General features: G+C 36.5%; 1 protein-coding gene across 1 annotated transcript in view; it reads right to left on the bottom strand.

Moving 5' to 3' along the window:
• The window catches only part of HUWE1 (HECT, UBA and WWE domain containing E3 ubiquitin protein ligase 1), a 195,617-nt gene that overhangs the window by 21,503 nt on the left and 159,307 nt on the right, over positions 1–14,807 (bottom strand). Inside the window, 4 exon segments of the mRNA XM_076448258.1 lie at positions 137–334; positions 847–983; positions 13,338–13,615; positions 14,270–14,435. Of these exon segments, the coding sequence (XP_076304373.1) occupies positions 137–334; positions 847–983; positions 13,338–13,615; positions 14,270–14,435 (779 nt within the window).

Raw genomic sequence — 14,807 nt, 5'->3', positions numbered from 1 at the left:
GCTAGCCATACATTGTGTTATTCTATATATAAACTGTATAAAATTTAAGAGCATAAGGTACTAATTAAAATAATTTTATGTATATGGATTTTCAATATTTTTAATATTTGCAGTTGTTTCAAAAAAGCCTACCAACCTGCACACAACAGGGGAAGCTTGTGGGTGTATAGTAACAGTGGTAGAGAAACCAGAAGCTACTGGAGTACTTGTTTGGTGTTTTTCACTAGGACGTTTTGTGCTATGCTTGTGAACCTGGAAGACACTGGTGCGACAACCCAAGGCTGCATCCAAACTGACTGAAAGCCAAGTTGGTTGACTTGATCGCAAATCACTTCTGGAAAGTTTAAGCACTTAATAATTAGTTATCAATAAAACAAAACAGTTCATACTGTAACAAAAATTTCAGAAGTACAACAAAAAATTCATTTAGTTCCTATGATATAAAGACAAAAATTCTATATTTTTATTTTAAAAATTTCTATACCTTAGAAAAGTAGTTGTAAAACACTATCAGCATCACATTTAAATGTAGACATTGTACCATTTTCATAAATACTGTCAAATTCAGTTTTACTTACCTTTTTAGCCACTATAAATACACCAATTTATTTACATCAGTAAAAGATTAACTCAGTAATTACACACTTTGCTTGTGTACAAGCCCTTCTATTAAAATGGGAATGAAACCCTTAATTTTCATTTTCAGGCTAATATTCCCTAGCCTTAAAACATTAAAAAAAAATCAAATCTGAAACACTAAGTTACAAGTTTACATATTATACAAAAATACCATTACTCCTTACTTTATTAGCTATATTGAGAAATACAAGATAATACAAACTTCACCTGTGCAGCTGTGGACTTGATGTATCCACATGAATTTTACTGGAGCTTTTCTTGCCTCTATGGTACATTTCAACTATTCCTGGTGTACTTTCTGCCTCCCGAAAATCTTTGGTGCGTTCCAAAATGGACAGAAGAGACTAAAAGGGGAAAACCAACTAAGCCCTTAAACAACTAGAAGACTAGAACAACTAGCGTGTAAAATACAAAAGTGATATTTTTTGTTCCACCCTTACTAAAAAGCACACTGTTTGATATTACATGCCTGAAAACCTAATAAAAATTTATTCAGAACTGAAGTTTTTCAAAGGATAATTAACTTAATCTACAACTGTTGATTCTAAAACATTTTTCTACACATATGTATAATACCATGCACAAATCTTCACTTATCTAAAAATTTTACACCACCATATTCCTTAGAGTGAAATGATAACAGCACTCTGATTCAGTCTCTTCAGCCATGAAGAATAAATTTTAAACTTTTGACTAAGTAGATTCTGAACAGTAATTTGCATTTGAGTGCAAAATAATTTGAGCTTCCTCATAACACCTCCTAATGTCAAGAACTATTGTCGTAAGTTTTTTACGTTTTATTCATGATTACTGGATAAACAGTACATGATAAACAATGGATATAAATTTCTTTAATGTTACACACTTTAATATGAACAAATTTTCTGCCTTTAATCTTACTGCAATACATTTCATTACAAGTAAGGACCAAAGGCCATGTTATCACGTTTAACATCCAAATATAGATTGTAACTCAAATTTTAGCATTATATATTAGATAATTTCTTAATTTTCAAGTAAATTCACAAACAAAAAAGTAAGCACAGCAAAACAGGAAAGGGGAGGTTCATAAGTACTTACACATTTTTACACCTATACCACCACTACACCCTGACCATTCAAACAAATAACTGGCATCCAAATACCAAAAAAAAGTTTAATGGATCAAATACAACTTTATACAGAGCCATATCACTTATTTCCTTTCATTTTTGTATAGTACTTTAGAAAATTCTTGTTGCAAACAAGCATACTAATTAACTTACAATTAACTTATTGCTTTTTGAATAATAATATAAGCAAGAGGATAAATCTACCCCACTGTATTCTTGAAGCTGGAATTCAAACAGACTATAGGAAACATCATCTTATTGACCATATCAAAAGAGTAACTAATATTCAAACACCTACCAAGTTTACTGAATCAATCTAGGCTTTCTACAAAGCCATTACAAATATTTTATAACACTTCAGACAATTTTCAATGCAACTATTATACAGTCAACAAGTTTACTTGTCCTATCCCACTATTTTCAAAGGAAAGTTATGAGAATTTCACACTGCAAAAGTTTATTTGATATTGGCAATGTCAAAGTACTTAAAGTACAGTTGCACTTAACAGAAATGATGATTCAATGCTTTATATCTGGCAGGTTTCTACTTGAACTTCTCATAGTAGATTAAATACAGAAAATAGGTGTAAAAAGATTAGAAGAAACTCTCATGAGATTTACTTTGAAAAGACAGTACTATTCATTTTGTTTCTTGTAGTTTCTAAGTCATCTCCTAATAATGACAACAAAAAAGTGTGGAAAGGTAAGAAGTATAAACTCCAACCACAAGTACTTTGAAACTTTGTGTTCAATATGAACACTGCTATACATTTTATTTTTGCAACCTTTATTTTCATCATACGTTGATACAACCTGTTGAATCAAGTATGTTGTTTTATTACTTTTGACCTGTGTCTAACTAATAATTCCATCATACAAGTTGCAAGTCATTTGGAAAATGTATATACAATTACCATATCAAATTACATAATGCACAAGATACTCATTAGCATACCTTATGAAGAATTATCTTCATTATCTTATCTAATCTAACTCAAGTTTGTAACTTTTACATTTCAGTTTTTATAACAAGTGAAGAATACGTATGAAAAAAATATAGTGCTTATCTTGATTCTCTGGTTTCTTTTTTTGAATGCCATTGAAACTTAACTAGTTTTTGTTTGTATTCTAATGATACTATTACAATAACTTGTACTGAATTGAATAATGCACCTAAGAACACAGGATAACACACAAAGCATGTCCTATAACTATTGTAGTATCTGGTTTTCTAACTATGCAATAAAAGCCTTTAACAGTTCAGCTAAGTTTGCTGATATTAGTACTGTTAGAAAAAAAAATGAAACTGATGGCAAAATTGACAATTCTTTGTAAAGAAAATAATGTAAATATGTCACTTGACAAATAAAAAACTTTGGCTTTCTATTGGTTATAAATAACACTGTATAAAAAATCAAATCCATTTACCACTTTCTCCTGTCTCTCTTTTACAACCTACCAGTAGTTTTCTTTGATGTTTTATACTATGTTATTTATAACCAATAGAAAGCAAAAGTTTTTATTTGTCAAGTAACATATTGACATTATTTTCTGTACAAAGAATTGTTACTTTTTCTATCAGTTTCAAAAGTTGTGCTTTGCCTTGGTTATATCGTAAGTAATTTACGTTTAATTTATTTACCACTCCTTTGAAAAGTACAAAATTTTAAAAAACGGAAGAACAAATGTCACAATTCTCATACCAGTGGAGAATGATTTATATGCAAAAACGGCTCGTTTGGGCTGAGAAAACACTTTACATAGAAGAGCGAACAACGTTTCGACCTTCTTCGGTCATCGTCAGGTTCACAAAGAAAGAGGTAACTGACCGGAAGCTGACCACATGTTTGAAAGGGGTTGTGTAACTGTGTGTCGAAATGTAGAAAATCAACCAACTAAAGTAAATACAGCTCACGAATCAAAAAACCACGAAACCATATACTGCTGTATACCATATATTCCCGACATCAGCAAACAAATAACCAACATTTGGCAAAAATTAGTCACAAAATATGACATTCCAATTAATACCAAATTTATTCAAAAACCCGGCACAAAACTGAGGTCTATACTATGTAAAAACTACACTGACAAACACCACACCAACATTATTTATAAAATACAATGTGATAACTGCCACGACTTCTATATTGGAGAAACAAGTAGAAAAATGGAAACCAGATTCAAAGAACATAAAAAGTCACCTTCACACGTTTTCGAACACTGCAAGTCAAATAAACACAACATAACCATAGAAAACACTCAAATACTAAATAAAGAAACAAACATAAACAAACGTAAAATTAAAGAAGCCTTACTTATACAACAACTTAAACCCAAAATAAACCAATATAAAGGAACGCCTTTATACCTATATTAATATAATAAATAAAATTATATATTCAAACATCTAATACCGCCCTCTACATTTCGACACACAGTTACACAACCCCTTTCAAACATGTGGTCAGCTTCCGGTCAGTTACCTCTTTCTTTGTGAACCTGACGATGACCGAAGAAGGTCGAAACGTTGTTCGCTCTTCTATGTAAAGTGTTTTCTCAGCCCAAACGAGCCGTTTTTGCATATAAATTTCTCAACAAGTGGGTTTCTCGTCATCACTGAGTGGAGAATGATGATTTTTTAAAAATATCCTTGTAAAATAAAGAACTTAAAACATATTTATGAAGATTAATAAAGGAAATGTTATTTATTTCTATTACTTGAATGTAAATACATACATGCAATTTGGTGCATTAAATAATGAAGACTATTTACTTTCAAAAATTTCTTTAACAGTTATTTCAGTCTGTCCTCATTCAAAATAAAACTTTTATATTCACTTTAATTTTTATTATTTTTCAGTTTACATTTTGAATACTGGTCACAGTTTGTAGTCTAAAGAGGATTTTGTACTACCTTGTCAAACTACCGTTTTGCAAGTGTCATTTATCCTTTACAACATACAAACCTACAAACGTGCACGTGTGTGTGTGTGTGTGTGTGTTTGGGAGCTAATGGTTCCTTTAAGTTTTCAAACATGAAGGACTGCTGACACAAAAGAAAAAAGAAAATGAATTTAAGTGTTCAAATTCTTTGATTTTAACATACATATTTCATAAAATTTAATTATTTTGCTACATAGTCAAATTGACTGACACTAACTATTTCATAATCATGAGTTTCCATACTATAACTTATTACACTTTCTGTATTTCCACAGAATTTGGCAATTTTACTAAACAAACCTTTAGTATATAAACAAAATACTTTTTAATGAAGTGTTTTTACTAAAGCTGTGATTGTGAATATATATTCTGGGTGCTAAGTGATTTTCATGTTAAGATTAAAAATACTTTTCTTTGTATCAAAATTCAATTTTATTTGTATGATCCCCTAAACAGAGATCTAATCTTTTTGCAGTAAAACTTTATATTGTACTTATTATTTTCTCCATCCTAACCCTATACAGATTGGTCAATTTGACTGATCTCATAACCACAAAAAAGGGATACATTTAAATTACCCTTTTCTTCTAGACTTCAAATTATAATATAAAACATTTTTCTATCCTAAATTGCTCTGAATTAATATCACTATACACCTCTTTATACTTAAGTTCTTATATTTCCCTTTGATTGATTGATTTAGTGTTTTATGGCACAAAGCAGCGAGGCTATCTGCGGCAGACATTCGGTAAAAATGTAAAAAATAAATAAATAAATGTAGTAATAGACATAAATGGAAATGAAGGTAAAACAAAAAAGTATAAAACCAATGTTGACACCTAGTCTACAATGTTAAGATAGAAGGCAGAGTATAAGAAGTTGTAAGGTATTTACGCTAGCAGAATGGTAATGATCATAACCTGCCAGAAAGACTAACAGGTAGGTATAAAAACCACCGTCAGTCACCTGAAGTTGGTCTTTCCAGTCCTGGTTCCGGGTTATGAGTCAATATGGCCAGTACTAAAAAGTTAAGTAGTAAAAGTGTGAAATGATATGCAGCAAAGTATAATAACAACTTCGCCAGGACGACTAACGAGTAGTTCAAACAGTAGCGTTAGTCACCTGAAGTTGGCCTTTCCAGTCCTGGTGTCGAGTTATTTAATGTTCTGGCCATTGTCCAATGTCAAATTGAAGTAGAGAGATTAAAACAGTAAAAAAGAAACCACAATTAAAAAGGTGTAATGAATAAATATGCAACACTTAAATGAGATTAAAAAGATTAATGGCCATTAAAAAATTAAACACATTATCAAGGTGGACAGAGTCACCATCACCAATAACTCTGTCCAATGTTACAGACTGACCCTGGGAAAAATATGTTTAAAATATTCCGTCGTTGAGAATTGTAACGATGGCAAGAAAGTAAAACGTGGCTGATAGTGATTTGAGTGTTACACAAACTACACATTGGTGCATCAGTTCCAGATAAAAGAAAATGATGAGTTAAAAAACTGTGACCAATGCGTAGCCTAGCGAGAACAACTTCCTCCTTCCGAACTTTACGGAAGCTTGATGGCCAAAGTCCAATTTTGGGTTTGATTTGAAAAAGTTTGTTGTCACGTTGCTCACTCCAAGTGGACTGCCAGCTGGCACAGAGCCGAGCCTTGAAGACAACACCATAGTCCATGTACGGAATAGGCACAGGATGTGATGGTGCTGAAGCAGACATATTTAGCTCCCATGTCTGCAAGCTCGTTCCCTCAAATACCAACATGGCCTGGTATCTAGAAAAACTGGATTGAAGTAGCTGCTAATGAGAAATGGGCCAGTCGGTTTCGAATATCAGCGAGAATAGGATGTGAGCTGACGTGTAGCGATTCCAAGGCAAGTATAGAACTAAGCGAATCAGTATAAATAGTGCAGTTGGAGTACTGCTCAGCTGCAATATGATCCAGGGCAAGAGATATGGCATACAGTTCAGCAGTGAACACAGAACAGAAGCTGTAGAAGGGATTCTGCGTGAAACTACTGACCCATAGCAAACCATAGGAGAGCCCACTGAATTACCTGATTTGGAACCATCTGTATAAATGGGAACTGAATGATTGTTTGAAAGATATTCATTGAATAAAAGACGGTACTTCCAATCTGGAGTATCTGCCTTTTAGGTGACTGAAAGAAAGGTCACATTTGGGGCTGTAATAAGCCATGGTGGGATGGGCCGACCTGTGGAATCTGCAATGTTATCCAAGGAGAGACCCAATTCATCCAATTGCGCCCGGATGCGAAGGCCAAACGAAGCAATGACAGATCGTCTGTTCTGAAAAAGTACTACCCACCGACGAAGGAAAACACATTTCCAAATGGGATGCTTTGGTAAGGAATGAAGTTTCGAAGTATATTGTAAAGACAGTTGCAAACGGCAAAGGTGTAGAGAAGGTTCATGAGATTCAATGTATATACTTTGAACTGGAGAGGTACGGAAAGCCCCAGAGTAGAGACGAAGTCCTTGGTGATGAATGGGGTCCAGCATCTTTAAGGCCGAGGGTATGGCAGAGCCATAGACCATTGATCCATAATCGAGTTTCGATCTAATAAGAGCACGATATACCTTTAACATTGAACAGCGATCTGCCCCTCAACTGGTAGAAGAGAGAACACGGAGGATGTTCAGTGCTCTTGTGCATTTGACCCGAAGCTGCTTTAAGTGTGGTATAAAGGTCAGTTTACGATCAAAGATAAGCCCCAAGAACTTGGTCTCCGGGACCACTGGCAGCAAAACTTCACCGATATGAAGTTCAGGATCAGGGTGAATACCCTGCATGCATACAGTATTGGAGAGAGAGAAATTAAAGCCGTTTGCCAGAGTCCACTTCCGTACACAAATGAGGGCGGTTTGTAGTTGACGCTCAATATATCTCATGTTTGACGACTGACATGAGATGTGAAAGTCGTCGACATGCAGCCCATTCGCAACAGTGAGAGGGAGTTGTTCAGTGATGGCTTTTATCTTTATACTGAAGAGTGTAACACTCAATACACAGCCTTGAGGGACTCCACGTTCCTGTACAAAAGAACGGGAAAGTGTCGAACCCACACGAACATGGAATCTCCTGTCCATTAAAAATTTTTAATAAACATGGAAAGATGGCCACGTAACCCATATGTATGGAGGTCTCGCAAAACGCCATACCGCCATGTTGTGTCGTAAGCCTTCTCTATGTCAAAGAATATTGATACAAGATGTTGGCGGTTGAGAAAGGCTTCTCTGATAGATGTTTCAAGTCGAATTAGGTGGTCTGTAGTGGAGGGCTGTTGTCGGAACCCACACTAAGTGGACGAAAGGAGGTTCTTTGATTCGAGGAACAAAACAAGGCGAGCATTAACCATCCTTTCTAATGTCTTACAGAGACAGCTCGTCAAAACAATTGGACGGTAGTTTGAAGGAATCTTGGGATCTTTCCCTGGCTTAGAGAAAGGTAAAATAATAGCCTGGCGCCAGGCATCAGGAAAAACCTTCTCCTGCCAGATCCAGTTGAAAACAATCAAAAGGACATCAAGAGAAGCAGGAGATAGATGGTGCAGCATGTCATAATGAATATCATCAGGTCCAACAGACGTACTGGCAGACCGATGAAGGGCCATTTTTAGTTCCACCAGGGTAAAGGGACAATTATAGTCAAAGAAACAGTCAGTTCGAAAGGAAAGAGGTGATCGCTCTGCCCGAGTCTTGATGGCCAGGAAGGTGGAGGAACAAGCAGAAGTGTTAAATACCCGGCAAAAGCTTTCACCTAGAGTGTTAGCAATGTTCCGAACATTGGTCACCTCCCGACAATCAGAGAGTAAGTTCGAGAGGGGGATAGAATTGTAGTGCCCATTAACCTTCCGAATCCTGTCCCACATGATCTTGGAACTGGTGGTAGAAGATATGCTGGTTGTGAACTTAATCCAAGATTCCTTCTGGCTTTGACGTCTTACCCACCTAGCATGTGTACGGGCCCGTTGGAAAGCAACCCGGTTTGAAAGTGTGGGATATCTACGAAAAGTATCCCAGGCCTGCTTTTGAGCCTTCCGTGCAAAGTGGCAAGCAGGATTCCACCACGGATGAGGATATCGTGGAAAACGTGTCGAGGTTTTAGGAATACACTGAGCAGCTGCATGTGTAATACAGCCAGTTACCGCTGCTACACAGTCGTCTATTGATGGCTGATTTACAATGGCAGGATCAAGTTCTGCGAGAGCAGTAAAAGTGGACCAGTCTGCCTGATCCAGCTTCCACCGGGGCACGCGGGTATAGTGGCATCGACCACGGCCAGTCTCTCTCAAAAGGATCGGAAAATGATCACTGCCTAGTGGATTACTGTCAACCCTCCATGAAAAATGGGAGAATAATGAAGGGGAGCAAACTGAGAGAACAATAGCGGTAAAGGACTGACTAGGTGCATGAAAGTAAGTGGAAGAACCAGTATTGAAAAGAGAAAGATTGTGATCAGATAGCATCCGCTCTACAGATCGGCCCCTCCCACCAATAACAGCACTTCCCCAGAGGGGATGATGTCCATTAAAATCCCCTAGGATTAGAAATGGAGATGGCAATTGTTCAACGAGAGCATCAAGATCTGATTGATCATATGTCTCTCCAGGGGACAGGTACAGAGAACAAACAGTGATGGTATGACCCAAGGAAACATGGATGGCTACAGCCTCCAAGGGTGTGTTGAGTGACAAAGACAGGGTGGGCATGTGTTGATCAACCAACAGTGCCACCCCTCCATGTACTCGACCATCACACAACCTGTCATTTCTGTACAGAGAAAACTGCCGAATGGAGACAGTATCAGCAGTGTTGAGAAATATTTCTTGTAAAGAAAGACAAACAGGATGGTAGGAAGCAATCAGCGTTTTGATATCATCCAGATTAGAACGTAAACATCGACAGTTCCATTGTATCAAGGTGGCCATTTTTAAGAATGGGTAGGTGAAGTGGCTGGAGAATCCTTCGGTTTACGACCACGTCTTTTTTCTTTACTGTCTTTAGTTGGAGGAGGTCTATCAACCTCCATGGATCCTGCTCTGGGTCGGGTGGGCAGGTTTTTGTTATTGGAAGGGGAATCCAGTGACTGAGGACGCGAACGAATAATTGTTTTGTCTCTTGTGGTGGGAAAAAAAGATGTATCTGAAGAAATGCCTGTATTTGAAACTGAAGGACGTGGATCTTGAGGTTTGTTGGAAGGTATGGGAGGAACAGAGATGGGTGTGGAAGTTGATTCATCAACCTTTTTAACCACGGAGGTCAAAAGGCTTTTCATTTGTTTTGAAAACGATTCTCTTGGAGGCACAGAGAGAACTGTCTGCACTCCCATTGTAGTTGTGGAACAAAGTGCAGCAGCATATGTCCGAAATGGAGTGGCGGGCAGCAATTTCCGAGCCTCAGGATAACTAATGTTATGAGTCGTTTTCAAATGCTGCACCTCTTTTTCCTCCAACCAGTTTGGGCAAAAACGAAAGTAGGAGGGTGAGAACCATTGCAGTTGACGCAACGTGGGTTCATGTCACAGTCATAGGCATCGTGGTCCTTGCCTCCACAACGAGCACATGGCAGGGAACAGCGACAAGATGTCTTTTAGTGGCCGAATCTCTGATATTGGAAACATCGAAGAGGGTTTGGTATGTATGGCCAAACCCTGCAAATGAGATAACCTGCCTTGATGGTGGCAGGGGCACGTGGTGAAGTAAATGTTAAAATGAGGGTATTTGTTGGCAGTGAAACTCCATCTTTGCGAGTGGAGATGCGCCTCACTGCAGAAACTCCACAAGTGGAGAGACCAGCGAGAATCTCTGACTCGAGAACGTTCTTCAAATCCCTTTCAAGAATAACTCCTCGTGAAGAATTCAAGGTAGCATGGGGTGTAACCTCAATAGGTATATCCCCAATTGCCTTTGAATTCAATAGGAGTTCACTGTGTTGGGATGTGGATGTTTCAACCAATATGTCACCAGATCGAAGTTTCTTTACTGATTTTGGAGAGCCAGCAAGTCCCTCTAGTCCCTTTTGAATAAAAAAAAGGGGACATTTGCCCTAAAGGTTTTTCCGGAAAGAGAATGTAATATAAGAAAATGAGGTATGTGTGTTACTGATGTTGAAGATTGCTGTTCTGAGTATTCAAGACGTGGTCGCTTACCTGTTGACTGTTTTTTTACAATTTTATTTAAATTTTTTAGAGGATCCATAGGAAAAAGAAAAAATTTCGATACCCACTGACCCCATCCACCATGGAGCCCTACAAGGGGACGCACTACAAAGTCATGCAAGGACAATGCAGCAACGCCAGGGTTTCGTGAGCACTATACCCAAACACCAGCATCAGGCAAAATGTCCACAACACTTGTTGAGAACTTCCAACACTGGTACTTGGTTGACTCTAGCCCAAGTGGACCAGCCGATTGACCCAAGGGGGGCCACCCAAAGGCCGCCCGTCTACAGGAATTCGAGGCCAAAGTGGTGTGTTAGGGATGGACCCCTCAACCACCAGGATCCTCTCCTCCCCTTCACGGGTCGCCACGCACGGCAAACACGTGGGTGGATGTTTAGATCCCAGAGAAGGTAACCAGATAGAACAGAACCTTCCCTGGGAGGTCCCCTTACCACGTACAGAAATCCACACCGAGGGGTTTCCCTTTGAACCCTGACTAACAGGTATTTGCACCAGTATAAGATTTAATTCGCTTTGCAAATATGCAGATCACATTATGATTTCCAATATTATTTGTAAGTTATTTGTGATAATGTTTTTTTACTAAATTATTTATTTTACCTAATCTAACTATCTGACATAAGCTTACTATTTTTACTTTTCAGCCACTTTTATTAGTAAGGCATACATGTGAAAAACAAGTGAAAAATTATTTACTTAGACCTACTTTTGTTTTTACTGTTAACTGACGATGACATTTAACTGTACATTTGTTTTTAATATACTAATCGTACTGCCACAATAAATTTCTTTATTGAATTAAATAACATGCCAAGAAATACAGGATATACGCTAAACCAAGAATATGCTCCATAACTACAACAATTTTCTTGACTTCGTAACTATACATCAAGAGCCAGTAGTTTCATTAAATTTGAATGTAACTCATTAAGAACTGATGACAAATTTAGAAAAAGATGCCTGTGAATAAGGAGTTAACCTTTTGAAAACAGGTGCTTCTTCAAATGCTTATCTATGCAAGTCACTGCATTACATTCACATTGTAAACACCTTTACTATCTATGTATGTGAATGAAATTACAACTTAGGGCCATGCATAGCCAGATCGTTAAGGCACTTGAATTGTAATTTGAAGGTCAAGGGTTTGAATCTCCATTAGATCAAATGTGCTTGCCTTTTCAGCTGTGAGGGCAATATAATGTTACGGTCATTCCACTATTCTTTGGTAAAAGAGTAGCCCAAGAGCTGGCAGAGGGTGGTGATGACTAGCTGCCTTCTAGCTCTAGTCTTATACTGCTAAATTTGGGATGGCTAGCAGAGATGACCCTTGTGTAACTTTGCATGAAATTCCAAAATAAACAAAATTTATAATTTGTCATAATTCAAAGTCTTATTTTATATAAACTTTAAATCCTTAAAACTTCAGAATGTACTCTCAAATGGCCAATGAGCTATAAAAATATTCTACTTTGGCTTTCTGTATCTTCAGTAATAAAACAGTAGTTGAGTAGATGTAAATCTAAACAAGATGCTTACATAAATGTTTGGCTCGCACATTTCAAAGTACTCTGGATAAACAGTAAAAAAAAGTAATAAAGTTTTCAACCTCTAACAGGTGTCATACTCACCTTCAGATTTGAGTTTTAGTGCCTAAATGTAGATGTTGCTTGCCTATGTGTAAAGTGACTAGAAAGAGCTCACTTAAATTTATATTCTAACAATGATTATTTTGAAATTGGAGCTCAGATATTGTCATAAGTTTGTGTGTGTTTTTCTTATCGCAAAGCCACATCGGGCTGTCTGCACAGACCACCGAGGGGAATCGAACCCCTGATTTTAGCGTTGTAAATCCAGAGACATACCGTTGTACTAGCGGGGGGCTTGTCATAAGTTACATACACTTGTACAACTTAGTTTTAAACATTTAGTTGCACTGTATCTTGATAGCTAATGTTAGTAATACTGAATAAAAAATACTTCCAATTTAGAAATCAATTTTGATATTCTTTAGGTCCCAGAGGTGATGCAAATAAGATATGAAAACCATAAGATAGAGTATTTTTATACTTGAAATGAAAATCACCTTACACTCAAGTGTTCTCAGACTAACTGCTATAGATAACTTTTTTTTTGTTAGAAAGACACAAGTAGAATGTCATTTTGTGTGTACAAGATATTTTAAACCTCAGCAAAATCCCACCAATTTTTGTGAGGAACACACAGAATTACTGTATTCTTGCATAAATGCTCATCCCTAGTCAAGCAGATGTTAATCACATCCATTCTTGCTTATAATACAATACTATGCAAACAAAAAGGAAATATTCTCAAAGCTTTATATCACAAGTGCACAGATGTTCTTCTACTTGCAGGCTATGGACAGTGTTATTAATAAATAATAAATACTTAGACCAGTACAGCTTACCTTGATCATCCATTGTCGAGTAGGAGGATGGTAACACAAGTTTCTTAACACTCTATGTAAACGAGTTGTGTTCAGTTTTGGTTCATCCATAAAAAGTAAAACTAATAAACATGATAAAGCCTCATGATCTAACAGCTGTTTTCCCCGTAAACGTAATGTACTAGCCAAGCCTGCTGTGCCACTGCTACAAGCTCCTCCTGCTCGTGAAGATAAGGTGTTCCATGCCCATTGCCCACGGTGAGGAACAGTATGGATTGTGTAGCGTGTGCCCATCCGTCCTAATTAAAAATCAAGACTTTCCCTATAAACCTATAATTTGTACTGTATGTCTCAACCTTTTAGTCTCACTGACATATTGTAAATTCAATCTTCATAATGTCTTATATACAGTATTTCTTTAACATTCGCATGTAGATTTAAGGGAAAGATCATAATAGAATTTGTTATATATATATGTTAAAGTTTAAATGTTTCATTTGTTATTGTAAAATACTATACTGCAAAGATTAAACAAGGTCATACATATACACATTACAGAACATAGTAAGCTGATAGTGAAGCATCTACGATAACTAAAAGAAATACATTTAGATTCAAGATGTTAAAACAAAAGGAGATAACTACAAAAAATGTTTAAAGCAATGTTTCATAACCTTCAAACCATACATACATATTCACATTTTAGGCTTAACATTCCTTTCTTAAATATGTTAGCTTTAAAGTATGCTGCTAAACAACTTGCATTCCTCTTTCTAAACTGTGCTAACTGTAAATAAATTTCAACCAACATAATAGTCATCTACTCCAAAATATTCTAGCCTTACATAAACGATTGCTGATACAGTCTAGCATTCCTCTTAAATAGCCTCATATACAATTAAAATTTCATAACTAATTACTATTATACAATATGTTATATAATTTGAAACTACCTGCAGATCGAAGAATTCGAGAGAGTGCAGTGCCTGCATGAGATGAAAATAACCTCTCTTGCATTTGTCTGTGTCGTGTCTCCCATTCTCTCCTTAAAGTATGAGCTTCAGTTGCTAGATCAGAAGGAAGTAAGGCCAGAAGGCTATCATCCATGTCAGCAAGAACCTAAAATATGTTTTATGCATAGGTTATTTGTATACAAAAATACAAACAGTTTACTTCTGTCAACATGTAGGTCTGGTGGAAGTAAGGCTAAAAGGCTTTATATGCATCAACAAACACTTACAAAGGCTTTTATTTAAATGTTACTTTCTCAAAGTGACATAGTTCAACCTATGTAACAAGCTATCATAACTGTGGGAAAAATTAGTCAATTACCTCACATTACACAATAAACTGCACACTTTGTTTTGAATAATTATTCATACGCTACTATCAATTCTAAATAAACATATTCAGGTGACCCAATGTTCCACAAACTCCCTCAATCTCCCTTACAGGACAGCATTAAAAAAATATTCCAAACAATTAAAAGTA

Source organism: Tachypleus tridentatus, chromosome 8 (genome assembly GCF_004210375.1).
Source record: "Tachypleus tridentatus isolate NWPU-2018 chromosome 8, ASM421037v1, whole genome shotgun sequence".
Classification (NCBI taxonomy): domain Eukaryota; kingdom Metazoa; phylum Arthropoda; class Merostomata; order Xiphosura; family Limulidae; genus Tachypleus; species Tachypleus tridentatus.
Note: the sequence above shows the minus strand (reverse complement) of the source record. Positions and strands in the feature narration are given on the sequence as shown.